Below are 13,953 nucleotides of genomic sequence, written 5' to 3'. Positions count from 1 at the left end.
CATACTTGCCTACTTTTGAAAAGTAGTTTCAGGGAGATTATAGATCGCACTCTAATGCGCCTTGTGGCGCACCATTGAGGGGGGGGTGGGGTGTCACATTGCACCCAAGGAGCATGTCTATCTCCACCTATGGGCGTATCTACTGTCAATCAGGGGTGTGTCCTGCAGTGTCAGGTGAAAACCAAACTACAAAGCTCAGTACTTGCCACACACTGACATCGCAGCTACATTACACAGCAGGGCTACATACTGACATTACACCCACGTTACACAACAGGGCTGCACAATGACATCACAGCTACATTACATGGCTACACACTGACATCATATCAACATTACACAGGAGGGCTACACATTAACATCACACCTACATTACACAGCAGAGCATAATACTGACATCACACCTACATTACACATCAGAGCATAATACTGACATCACACCTACATTACACAGCAGAGCATAATACTGACATCACACCTACATTACACAGTAGAGCATAATACTGACCTCACACCTACATTACACAGTAGAGCATAATACTGACATCACACCTACATTACACAGTAGAGCAGAATACTGACATCACACCTACATTACACAGTAGAGACAGGGCTGTCTTTTCGTATGGGCTCAATGGGCTCTTGCCCAAGGGCCCCAAGAGAATAAGGGCCCTAGGCTGATAGCTGAGGGTCCCTTCTTTCCAGGGGTACCAGATTTTTGAAAATCGGCCCTGGGGAACCAGAGATATCTGACTTGAAAGCAGTGGTCCCCATCCAAGCCTGTTAATTGCTCTTCCCAGCCAGATATTTCGGGTTCTGTCTGACTTTGAGTATTTCTAAGGGTATAAGCCAAAAGCCGGGACTCTCCACTTTTAGTGGACACTGGCAGCTTGTTTCTACTATGCCCAGAACCAGAGATATCAGCCTTCAAACAGCTGGTCCCTGCTCCAGCTCCTCACGCCTAATACGCAGTTTTAGATTTTCGTTGGTGAATTGCTCTGGCTCCTGAACTCTGAACCCCAAGTCCCCAGAACCTTCTGAAAGGTGGAACTCTCTAGTATTTTATTCCATTCAAAGCTAAGAAATATATTTTCAGGAACTTGAGATATCTGCAGTCAAGCAAGCTGCCCTCCCACCGTAAAATGATATTAAGCCCACTCCACTAGCCACCCCTCCCCTACGTATTAAACACCCCCTACCACCCTAGAAGTCATGTACCAGGGCTTCTTCATTCAGCACAATGACCCCTTCTACAGTTTAGCCCATCTGTGCAGTAAAGGAGTAATTAGCAGAAATCACTGCTTCTGGTCCTACATGCTGAGCACCCCCTACTGCCCGCGGGAAATCATAGCTGCTGCTGATAGCACCTCCGACCCATACCGCTGGAGCATGGGTAGGGGGCCCAATGCATTGCTGTGCCCAGGGGCCTACACTGCTGTTAAGACGGCTCTGAGTAGAGCAGAATACTGACATCACACATCATCATACACATACAGTATACGTGACATATACATTTGACAGACTTTAATCCAGCCCTGGTGATAGCTACTAAGTTTAAATTTTAATGTCCTTGCATTGCTTACATGCCACCTTGACCGGGGGGGGGGGGGGGGGGGGGGGGGGTTGGAGATCTTTTCCAGTGTCTTGGAGAGGGAGGTTAAGAGAAAGTGAGAAAATGAGAAGGGGAGAGCGAGAAAGTGTCAGGGTGAAAGAGAGGGTCGAGAGCGAGAGAGGGGATGTCAGGGAAAGTGAGGGAATGACAGAAAGTGAGAGGGGAGAGCAAGAGTGTCAGGGATAGAGGGAGCTGCACTTCAGTTTGGGAGGATAGGCAAGTTTGACCCAGTAGCCTCCCTCACACACATGACCCAACCCTGCACCCACTAACCTCCCTCACACCCATTATGCCCCAACCCTGCACCCAGCAATCTCCCTTAAACCAATATGCCCCAGCACTGCACCTGGCAACCTCCCTCACACCCATATGACCCAGCCTGGCACCCAGTAATCTAACCTCCCTGAAACATATATACCCCTGCCCCAGTCACCTCACCCTCTCTCTGCCTGGGTCCAGCTCTGACTGACTTGGAGCTGGAGGGGGCGGGGCTACAAGTCGGAGTGTGAGAGAAGAGCAGCCACAGCAGCTATGAGGACCTGGAGCCTGGCTGGGACTGCACGGCGGAAGCCTGGAGGCTGTCCCTGCTCTGGCAGCCGAAGGAAAGGGTGTCCTGGTGAGTACATACATCCCCCTCCTCTCCTTACCCACTGGGGAATGTCAGGCCTCCGGTGCAGGGCTCCAGGGAACTTCCTTGAGGGAGGCAGGGACATCCTTCCTCTCACTGCCGTCTGCTACATGCTGAGCCAGACCCCACCGCTGCTGTTGTCTCCTCCTCCACAGACTGCCCCGACCCCTGCTCTCTCTGCAGAACGGCCACCGCTACTGACAACCCGCGGTGGCTGGCGTTTAGATAACATGATGTCAAGTGTCATGACATCATGCCACCCTGAGACATTTTCACACTTGCGCATGCGCAGACCGGATTTTTTGCGGCGAGACTGCAAAATCCGGGAGCACAAGCAGAGATTGCGGGGCAGCGGGAGGCTTATTTAAAAAACGGGAGCCTCCTGCTAAATGCGGGAGGGTAGGCAAGCCTGTACCACCCAGAAACACCCACTTCCTGTCAATCACTCTGCGGCCAGCAGTGCGACTGAAAAGCGTTGCTAGACCGTGTGTAAAACTGCATCGGCTTTTGTGAAAGTACGTTGCGCGTGAGCAGTGCACCATACGCATGTGCAGAAGTGCAGATTTTTTGCCTGATTGCTGCGCTGCGAACAACGGCAGCTAGCGATCAACTCGGAATGAGGGTCATTCTACTTTGTATAAAAACCTGAAAAAGGTTTAGAATTTCCACCTGGCTGTTGCTTTATTAGCAAGCAAATAGAAATGTATTTCTCTGACGTCCTAAGTGGATGCTGGGACTCCGTAAGGACCATGGGGAATAGTGGCTCCGCAGGAGACTGGGCACAACTAAAAGAAAGCTTTTGGTCTACCTGGTGTGCACTGGCTCCTCCCTCTATGACCCTCCTCCAGACCTCATTTAGAATCTTGTGCCCGGCTGAGCTGGATGCACACTAGGGGCTCTCCTGAGCTCCTAGAAAAGAAAGTATATTTTAGGTTTTTTTATTTTCAGTGAGATCTGCTGGCAACAGACACACTGCTACGAGGGACTAAGGGGAGAAGAAGCGAACCTACCTGCTTGCAGCTAGCTTGGGCTTCTTAGGCTACTGGACACCATTAGCTCCAGAGGGATCGAACACAGGGCCCGACCTCGATTGTCCGGTCCCGGAGCCGCGCCGCCGTCCCCCTTACAGAGCCAGAAGCAAGAAGATGGTCCTGAAAATCGTCGGCAGAAGACTTCTGTCTTCTCCAAGGTAGCGCACAGCACTGCAGCTGTGCGCCATTGCTCCTCATGCACACCTCACACTCCGGTCACTGATGGGTGCAGGGTGCTGGGGGGGGGGGGGGGGGCACCCTGAGCAGCAATATTAACACCTTGGCTGGCAAAAAAATCACAATATATAGTCCTAGAGGCTATATATGTGAAAAATACCCCTGCCAGAGATCCATAAAAAAGCGGGAGAAGTCCGCCGAAAAAGGGGCGGGGCTATCTCCCTCAGCACACTGGCGCCATTTTTCCCTCACAGCTCCGCTGGAAGGATCGCTCCCTGGCTCTCCCCTGCAGTTTCAAGACTACAAAGGGTAAAAAAAGAGAGGGGGGGCACTAAATTTAGGCGCAGCAGTATATATATAAGCAGCTATAAGGGAAAATCACTCAGTTATAGTGTTCATCCCTGTGTTATATAGCGCTCTGGTGTGTGCTGGCATACTCTCTCTCTGTCTCCCCAAAGGGCTTTGTGGGGTCCTGTCTTCTGTCAGAGCATTCCCTGTGTGTGTGCGGTGTGTCGGTACGGCTGTGTCGACATGTTTGATGAGGAGGCTTATGTGGAGGCGGAGCAGATGCCGATAAATGTGATGTCACCCCCTGCGGGGCCGACACCTGAGTGGATGGACTTGTGGAAGGAATTACGTGAAAGTGTCAACTCCTTACATAAAAGGTTTGACGACATACCAAATATGGGACAGCCGGCTTCTCAGCCTGTGCCTGCCCAGGCGTCTCAAAAGCCATTAGGGGCTCTAAAACGCCCGCTACCTCAGATGGCAGACACAGATGTCGACACGGATAGTTACTGACTCCAGTGTCAACGACGATGAGACTAATGTAACTTCCAATAGGGCCACACGTTACATGATTGAGGCAATGAAAAATGTGTTGCACATTTCTGATGTTACCCCAGGAACCACAAAAAGGGTATTATGTTTGGAGAGAAAAAACTACCAGTGGTTTTTCCCCCATCTGAGGAATTAAATGAAGTGTGTGAAGAAGCGTGGGCTTCCCCCGATAAGAAACTGGTAATTTCTAAAAGGTTACTAATGACGTACCCTTTCCCGCCAGAGGATAGGTCACGTTGGGAAACATCCCCTAGGGTGGATAAAGCGCTCACACGCTTGTCAAAGAAGGTGGCACTACCGTCTCCGGATACGGCCGCCCTAAAGGAGCCTGCTGATGGAAAGCAGGAGGCTATCCTGAAGTCTGTATATACACACACAGGTATTGTACTGAGACCAGCTATTGCTTCAGCATGGATGTGCAGTGCTGCAGCTGCGTGGTCAGATTCCCTGTCGGAAAATATTGATACCCTAGACAGGGACACTATATTGCTAACCGTAGAGCATATTAAAGACGCAGTCTTATACATGAGAGATGCACAGAGGGATATTTGCCGGCTGGCATCTAAAATAAGTGCAATGTCCATTTCTGCCAGGAGAGGGTTATGGACTCGGCAGTGGACAGGTGATGCAGATTCTAAAAGGCACATGGAAGTTTTGCCTTATAAGGGTGAGGAGTTGTTCGGGGATGGTCTCTCGGACCTCGTTTCCACAGCAACAGCTGGGAAGTCAGCATTTTTACCCCATGTTCCCTCACAGCCAAAGAAAGCACCGTATTATCAGGTACAGTCCTTTCGGCCCCATAAGGGCAAGCGGGTTAAAGGCACGTCCTTTCTGCCCAGAGGCAGAGGTAGAGGGAAAAAGCTGCAGCATACAGCCAGTTCCCAGGAGCAAAAGTCCTCCCCCGCTTCCTCCAAGTCCGCCGCATGACGCTGGGGCTCCACAGGCGAAGCCAGGTATGGTGGGGGCCCGTCTCAAAAACTTCAGCAATCAGTGGGCTCGCTCACAGGTGGATCCCTGGATCTTCCAAGTAGTATCTCAGGGGTACAAGCTGGAATTCGAGACGTCTCCCCCCCGCCGTTTCCTCAAATCTGCCTTGCCTACAACTCCCTCAGGCAGGGAGGCAGTGTTACAGGCAATACACAAGCTGTATTCCCAGCAGGTGATAGTCAAGGTGCCCCTCCTTCAACAAGGACGGGGTTACTATTCCACAATGTTTGTGGTACCGAAACCGGACGGTTCGGTGAGACCCATTTTAAATTTGAAATCCTTGAACACATATATAAAAAAATTCAAGTTCAAGATGGAATCGCTCAGGGCGGTTATTGCAAGCCTGGACGAGGGGGATTACATGGTATCACTGGACATCAAGGATGCTTACCTGCATGTCCCCATTTACCATCCTCACCAGGAGTACCTCAGATTTGTGGTACAGGATTGTCATTACCAATTCCAGACGTTGCCGTTCGGCTTGTCCACGGCACCAAGGGTATTTACCAAGGTAATGGCCGAAATGATGATACTCCTTCGAAAAAAGGGAGTTTTAATTATCCCGTACTTGGACGATCTCCTGATTAAGGCGAGGTCCAGGGAGCAGTTGTTGGTCGGGGTAGCACTATCTCAGGAGGTGCTACAACAGCACGGTTGGATTCTAAATATTCCAAAGTCACAGCTGGTCCCTACGACACGTCTACTGTTCCTGGGGATGGTTCTGGACACAGTCCAGAAAAAAGTGTTTCTCCCAGAGGAGAAGGCCAAGGAGCTGTCATCTCTAGTCAGAGGCCTCCTGAAACCAAAACAGGTGTCGGTGCATCACTGCACGTGAGTCCTGGGAAAGATGGTAGCTTCCTACAAAGCAATTCCATTCAGCAGGTTCCATGCAAGAACCTATCAGTGGGACCTGTTGGACCAGTGGTCCGGATCGCATCTTCAGATGCATCGGCTGATAACCCTGTCTCCAAGGACCAGGGTGTCTCTGCTGTGGTGGCTGCAAAGTGCTCATCTTCAAGAGGGCCGCAGATTCGGCATATAGGACTGGGTCCTGGTGACCACGGATGCCAGCCTTCGAGGCTGGGGGGCAGTCACACAGGGAAGAAACTTCCAAGGACTATGGTCAAGTCAGGAGACTTCCCTACACATAAATATTCTGGAACTGAGGGCCATTAACAATGCCCTAAGTCAGGCAAAACCCCTGCTTCAAAACCAGCCGGTACTGATCCAGTCAGACAACATCACGGCAGTCGCCCATGTAAACCGACAGGGCGGCACAAGAAGCAGGACGGCAATGGCAGAAGCCACAAGGATTCTCCGATGGGCAGAAAATCACGTGTTAGCACTGTCAGCAGTGTTCATTCCGGGAGTGGACAACTGGGAAGCAGACTTCCTCAGCAGACACGACCTCCACCCGGGAGAGTGGGGACTTCATCTAGAAGTCTTCCAACTGATTGTAAACCGTTGGGAAAGGCCACAGGTGGACATGATGGCGTCCCGCCTAAACAAAAAGCTAGAAAGATATTGCGCCAGGTCAAGAGACCCTCAGGCGATAGCTGTGGACGCTCTAGTGACACCGTGGGTGTACCGGTCGGTTTATGTGTTCCCTCCTCTTCCTCTCATACCCAAGGTACTGAGGATAATAAGGAGAAGAGGTGTAAGAACTATACTCATTGTTCCGGATTGGCCAAGAAGAGCTTGGTACCCGGAACTTCAAGAAATGATCTCAGAGGACCCATGGCCTCTGCCGCTCAGACAGGACCTGCTGCAGCAGGGGCCCTGTCTGTTCCAAGACTTACTGCGGCTGCGTTTGACGGCATGGCGGTTGAACGCCGGATCCTGAAGGAAAAGGGCATTCCGGAGGAAGTCATCCCTACGCTGATTAAAGCTAGAAGGAAGTGACCGCAAACCATTATCACAGCATATGGCGAAAATATGTTGTGTGGTGTGAGGCCAGAAGGGCCCCAACGGAGGAATTTCAGCTGGGTCGATTTCTGCACTTCCTACAGTCAGGGGTGACTATGGGCCTCAAATTAGGTTCCATTAAGGTCCAGATTTCGGCTCTATCGATTTTCTTCCAGAAAGAACTGGCTTCACTGCCTGAAGTTCAGACTTTTGTTAAGGGTGTGCTGCATATTCAGCCCCCTTTTGTTCCTCCAGTGGCACCTTGGGATCTCAATGTGGTGTTGGATTTCCTAAAGTCACATTGGTTTGAGCCATTTAAAACCGTGGAATTAAAATATCTCACGTGGAAAGTGGTCATGCTGTTGGCCTTGGCTTCGGCCAGGCGTGTGTCAGAATTGGCGGCTTTGTCCTGTAAAAGCCCTTATCTGATTTTCCATATGGATAGGGCAGAATTGAGGACTCGTCCCCAGTTTCTCCCTAAGGTGGTATCGGCTTTTCATTTGAACCAACCTATCGTGGTGCCTGCGGCTACTACAGACTTGGAGGCTTCCAAGTTGTTGGACGTAGTCAGGGCCCTGAAAATTTATGTTTCCAGGACAGCTGGAGTCAGGAAAACTGACTCGTTGTTTATCCTGTATGCACCCAACAAGCTGGGTGCTCCTGCTTCAAAGCAGACTATTGCTCGCTGGATCTGTAGTACGATTCAGCTTGCACATTCTGCGGCTGGACTGCCGCATCCTAAATCAGTAAAAGCCCATTCCACGAGGAAGGTGGGCTCTTCTTGGGCGGCTGCCCGAGGGGTCTCGGCTCTTCAACTTTGCCGAGCAGCTACTTGGTCGGGGTCAAACACATTTGCTAAATTCTACAAGTTTGACACCCTGGCTGAGGAGGACCTAGAGTTTGCCCATTCGGTGTTGCAGAGTCATCCACACTCTCCCGCCCGTTTGGGAGCTTTGGTATAATCCCCATGGTCTTTACGGATTCCCAGCATCCACTTAGGACGTCAGAGAAAATAAGATTTTACTCACTGGTAAATCTATTTCTCGTAGTCCGTAGTGGATGCTGGGCGCCCGTCCCAAGTGCGGATTGTCTGCAATACTTGTATATAGTTATTGTTTAACTAAAGGGTTAGTGTTGAGCCATCTGTTGAGAGGCTCAGTTATTGTTCATACTGTTAACTGGGTATAGTATCACGAGTTATACGGTGTGATTGGTGTGGCTGGTATGAGTCTTACCCGGGATTCAAAATCCTTCCTTATTGTGTCAGCTCTTCCGGGCACAGTATCCTAACTGAGGTCTGGAGGAGGGTCATAGAGGGAGGAGCCAGTGCACACCAGGTAGACCAAAAGCTTTCTTTTAGTTGTGCCCAGTCTCCTGCGGAGCCGCTATTCCCCATGGTCCTTACGGAGTCCCAGCATCCACTACGGACTACGAGAAATATATTTACCGGTGAGTAAAATCTTATTTTAGATGCATAAGAAAGTCAGCATTAAGGTTGGCAACTATTTTTTTTTTAACTGCAGTCTGGTAGAAAAATAAAACCATCACATATTCACAGAAAATAACAGTTACTGATTCTAAAGGCAAAACTAATATACAGTATTTATTATTATTATTATTATTATTATTATATATTTATTTTTATATATATTTATATATCTATATGTTTTATATATATTTTTTTATTGATATATTACTTGATTACTGTTTTTTGACAATATCTGTTGGACATTTGTTCCAAAATTCTACTATTCTTCTGATTAATAATATTCAATAATATTACTCCTGTGCATACTTCATACTTACCAACTCTCCCTGATCGTCAGGGAGACTACAGGGGGTACACATGGAGAGATCAGTTTTTAAAAACTAAGCAGTCTGACTAGATTGCTTATATTTTAAGCACGGATCTCTCCTGTGTATGCCCCACAGCGATAGCAATGCGCGGCCCCGTAGGCAGCAACAATCTAGCACATCGCTCATTTCACCCGCTGGGTGAAATGAGCGCCCCCCTCGTTCAGTACACATGTGCTGAGAGGTCACTAATAGATCGCTCAGCACACATCTCTGGTGAAATAAGAACGTGTGTACTAGCCTTACCTGAAATCGCAGCAATCTCCCTGACTCCCTGAAGGGGATAGCAACCTCCCTGACTGAACCTTATCCACATTGTGTAGCTATTACATTCTTGGGGGAAAGAAGGAAAACAGAAATATATACATTCAAATGGGATCATCAGTGCAATTTCCATGGAACCTCTTGTAAAACTCCATACATGAGCAAGCTGAAAATAATCAGTGTCTTTTCATCAACAAGTAGAATTTACTAACTGCTGGGGGACTCATTTATATGTAGATGTAAGACATTTTTTGACACATCTCACAAATGTAGCAGTACACGTCCAATTTAACGTTGCTTTCACAATCTCCCTGAAATGCTTTTTCAAAAGTAGCCAAGTTGGACCCCATCGCAGTGGCCTGCTTTTGGAGGAAAAACCTGTTTTCAAACAGGAAATAGTTTTTGTTTAAAATAATGTCCATCAACAGCAGTAGTCAGCGGTTGCACTTACTTACAGTACTTTAAGTAGGAGGGCTGCCGCTACCCCCAGCCCGGCTTCTATGGACTGTATCCGCTGCAGCCCATAGAAGCCGCATTGGGCTGCATGAAAGGCAGGGAGTGGCTTCCTACTGGAAGCACACTCTGCTACTCACAGCTGGTCTGGCAGTCTCAGTGGGAGAAAATACCTCCCAATGGGACTGCCTTGTGTGTCTGTGACTGACAGGTAGGACTTCCAATAGGAAGTGAATGCCAGTCACTGTGAAGCCAGAGCAGTCACAGACTGCATCTGTCTTCACTGACACTGAGAGTGGTGGTGGATTTTACCTGGGGGGCTGCAGTACTGCTGCCCACAGGTAAAATCTGCAACATATTCAGCACTGTTAGTAACACACTCTCATCATGCTTGAATCCCCATTTCCGTGGTATATTAGTGTACAGATGGAAGACGCCTAGTGTAACCAGCAAAGACTCTTTTGTGATCCTTCGTGATTCCTCAGACTGTGTTAAGTCTTGAGATATTCACATTCACACATTGGAGACTACTGTGTCTCAAAATGGTTTTGTATGACTCTATTCCTTATTTATGTTTAATTTTTGTGATGCCATACTGTTTTTAATTACTTTGGTTACACATCTTGGATACACTGCCTTGTGCCTCACAATGATGCAGGGGAGTACCCCAGTTAATTTTCTGCACACACCATTCTAATTGCTCACTTTCACAGCTGTGCTATATATATAGCTTGTTGTGTGCCTCACTGGTGACGAAGGGTACCCTGCAGTGTATGCTGAGGTTATTGCACGGCTTTGCATTTTGTATGCAGGACGCTGGTATTTACAGTCTATGTATGTGAGCGACAGACCACCCTTTGCTGGGCAGTTATGCTCTTTTTCATTATTGGTGTCTTTGTGTAGACTTGTTTTTTCTTTATTGTGAGATGCTGTGCAAGATTATTTGCTCTGTTCACTGATGCGTCAAGATACCCTAGGTGGCAGTAGATGTGTGCTGATACTGGTCACCTTTGCTGCGACTTTCCCCGCAGTGGCATACAGTGGAGAGCAGGTTTTCAGCTAGCCCTGTTTTTCCCTTTTCTCTGGGGATTTCATGTCATGTCAGAGCACTGACTGCTTTGCCAGTCTAGCAACTAATGAGCTTAGCGAGGGGTTGGCTGTGACCTCCTGGGTGTGTTTTGCACATTGATTGATTGTTCTAATTGTTTTGGAACCCATTTGGGCTATATACTGTGGTTTGCATGCTGTTCCTGCTATACCCCTGATGAAAACTGATAGGAGTCACTGTCAGCTGTCTGGATCCCGGCAGTCAAAATACTGACGCCAGAATCCCGACACTGATCAAAATGCCGGCATCCTGACATAGGTTAGGCTCCAGGGGGAGGGTTAGGAATGGGCTGCGGTGTAGGTAGGGTTAGGCTGCAGGGAGGGGGGTTAGGTTTAGGCACCCCCAGGGAGAGTTAGGCTGTGGGGATGGGTGGAGGGGTAGGGGGGCATTAGGGTAAGTATACATACCTTCCCATGTCAGGATTCTAAGCATTGGGATGCCGTGGTCAGTCTTCTGACCGCCGGCATATCCTGCCCAACGGGTATATAACGTTTACAAACTAATCGCTCAAGAAGAGGACCGAAATTGGATCATTTCTCCACTCTTTTCACTGTATTATTAAGCACACAACACACTACTTATTAGAAAGCAAAGCACACACACACACACACACACACACACACACACACACACACACACACACACACACACACACACACACACTTCAGTACCAAAAAATACATTAATTGTGAATTACTAAGCATATAAAACCCTAGGTGACTTTTAAAGAGCATACTTCAAACAAAACATTTTTGCAGAGCTCTTATATAAAAAGGATTCTTGAAATATGTAGAACACAACAACACTTTGTACATATAGTTAACACTAGAGTGACAGTGAGATGCCTAGCTCCTCCCAGTCATGAGGCTGGGCACATGATCATGAAATCTGATCTAGCATCCACCACAGGTCTCCCATGGCTGCTGCCATACTGTAATAGTTCTCTTCCTTTGATACAGAACTCAGTTTGTGGGTCACACATAATGTTCCTTGGCTGTAAGGCCTGGTTTTCCCAAAGCGTGGAAAGCGACCTGATCAACTTGTGGGGTTAGAACATACACAATATGTTATTTACAATATTACAAAAGTTTATCCAATCAAATAGAATGTGTTAGAGTAATTTATAAATCTGATCTATGGTGCAGCCTCAAATACCACAGTAATTCATACTTGCCTACCTGACCCTCTCCATGAGGGAGAAAATGCTCTGTTCCTGGACTTTCCTGGTAATGTATGATTGCCATCACCTGTGGTGAGCTAGGTAATTTATAAGAAAGGTGTTTCACCACAGGTGTTGGCAATCATATATTTTCTCCCTCATGGAGAGGGTCAGGTAGGCCAGTATGCAGTAATGTCACCAAGTAATTTTTATAGATTACATACATGATTTAGGCCTTGCATGGATTTGTTATTTTACATAGCCATTATGTAATGTGTAAATTTGATATGCCGATGTGATCGTGGGTAGAAGTATTTCTTGCTACTGTACCGGCCATAAAGGGCCGTACTGGGTTTCAGGGGGGGGGGGGGAATGCAGATCTGATCGTTGCTGTGCATTTTTGCACAGCGGGCAAACAGATCTGAACTGCACATGTGTATGCACTGCACCTGCATGTCACACAGCTACAACGGGCTTTGCCGGTCAGTGACGGGATGTTGCGAAGGATCCATTTGCACGGGCGTTCGCAATGAGATTGACAGGATGAGGCCGTTTGTGGGTGGCAACTGACCATTTTCAGGGAGTGTCCGGAAAAACGCAGGCGGGCTCAAGCGTTTTCAGGGAGGGTGTCAGACGTCAGCTCCAGCCCCGATCAGCAGGATTCCATCGCACAGGAAGAGTAATTTATAAACTGATTTTTGTGCAGCTCTGCAACACAAGCGAACGCACACTTGCACAGTGCTTTTACCCTCCCCCTGTAGGCGGTGACATGATTGCAGGGCAGCAAAAAACGCAGCCCAGTGATCAGATCTGAATTAGGCCCTAGGTTGTGTAATCAGTGATACAACTCTCAGGGCCGAAACTAGGATTTTCATCACCCGGGGCAAGGCAGTAATTTGGAGCCCCCCTACCCCCCACCCCCACAAAAAAAAAAAACCTATCAGACTAAAATAATCAGATTATCAAACATTTTGAAAAAAGAGGATACTACTGGACAATATTCCCTTATGTGCCTCAAATGCCCTATGCGTCACATGCCCCACCAGCATGTTCAATTACATTCTGTGTGTCCCCATACTTTGCACTATATCATAACACTTCATCACTGTGCTACTCCCCTATCCACTGCATTACATCACTATGCTACATCCCCTACACGCTGAACTACATCACTACACTACATGCCCTTATGCCATACTTGCCTACCTGACCCTCTCCATGAGGGAGAAAATGCTCTGTTCCTGGACTTTCCTGGTAATGTATGATTGCCATCACCTGTGGTGAAACACCTTTCTTATCAATTAACTAGCTCACCACAGGTGATGGCAATCATATATTACCAGGAAAGTCCAGGAACAGAGCATTTTCTCCCTCATGGAGAGGGTCAGGTAGGCAAGTATGCCTTATGCACTCCACTACATACCCTATATGCTACACTACATCACTACACTACATCCCCTTATATGCTATACCACATCGGTGCACTACATGCCCCTATATACTGCAATACATGACCACATTACATACCCTATATGGTACACTACATCACTGCACTACACCCCACTATAAGCTACACCAAATCTCCCCATCTGGGAGGCAAAGCGTAGGTTGATACTGCTAACTGGGTGCACAGTGCGCTTCTATAGTAGCTTGTATGGTGCACCGCATGCTAGTCGCAGCATTGCATGGCAAAGAAGAGAGTTTAAGACAGTAGCCAACATGGGAGAGATCTAAGGTACTGGAGCTCACCCGCACAGCGTCGGAGCCAGCTGCGGGCAGACAGGTGAGTCAGATACATTGCCCTGGGAGCTGTCTGCTGTCTCACTGAAGCAGCACAGCACTGCCAGTTAAAAAAATTAACAAAAAAACCTGCTCCTCTGTAACTCCTTGGCGCCCCCTCAAATCCTGCACCCGGGGCGCATGCCCCCTTAGAAC

General features: G+C 48.2%; 1 protein-coding gene across 1 annotated transcript in view; it reads left to right on the top strand.

Annotated features, from left to right (window-relative positions):
- Nucleotides 1-11,750: 11,750 nt before the first annotated feature.
- Nucleotides 11,751-13,953, top strand: part of TERB2 (telomere repeat binding bouquet formation protein 2) — a 59,095-nt gene continuing 56,892 nt past the window's right edge. Inside the window, exon 1 of the mRNA XM_063930425.1 lies at nucleotides 11,751-11,906. Coding sequence (XP_063786495.1) covers nucleotides 11,843-11,906 — 64 coding nt within the window. The 5' untranslated portion in view covers nucleotides 11,751-11,842. The remainder of the gene's footprint in view (nucleotides 11,907-13,953) is intronic.

This window comes from Pseudophryne corroboree, chromosome 6 (genome assembly GCF_028390025.1).
Source record: "Pseudophryne corroboree isolate aPseCor3 chromosome 6, aPseCor3.hap2, whole genome shotgun sequence".
Classification (NCBI taxonomy): Eukaryota; Metazoa; Chordata; class Amphibia; order Anura; family Myobatrachidae; genus Pseudophryne; species Pseudophryne corroboree.
Note: the sequence above shows the minus strand (reverse complement) of the source record. Positions and strands in the feature narration are given on the sequence as shown.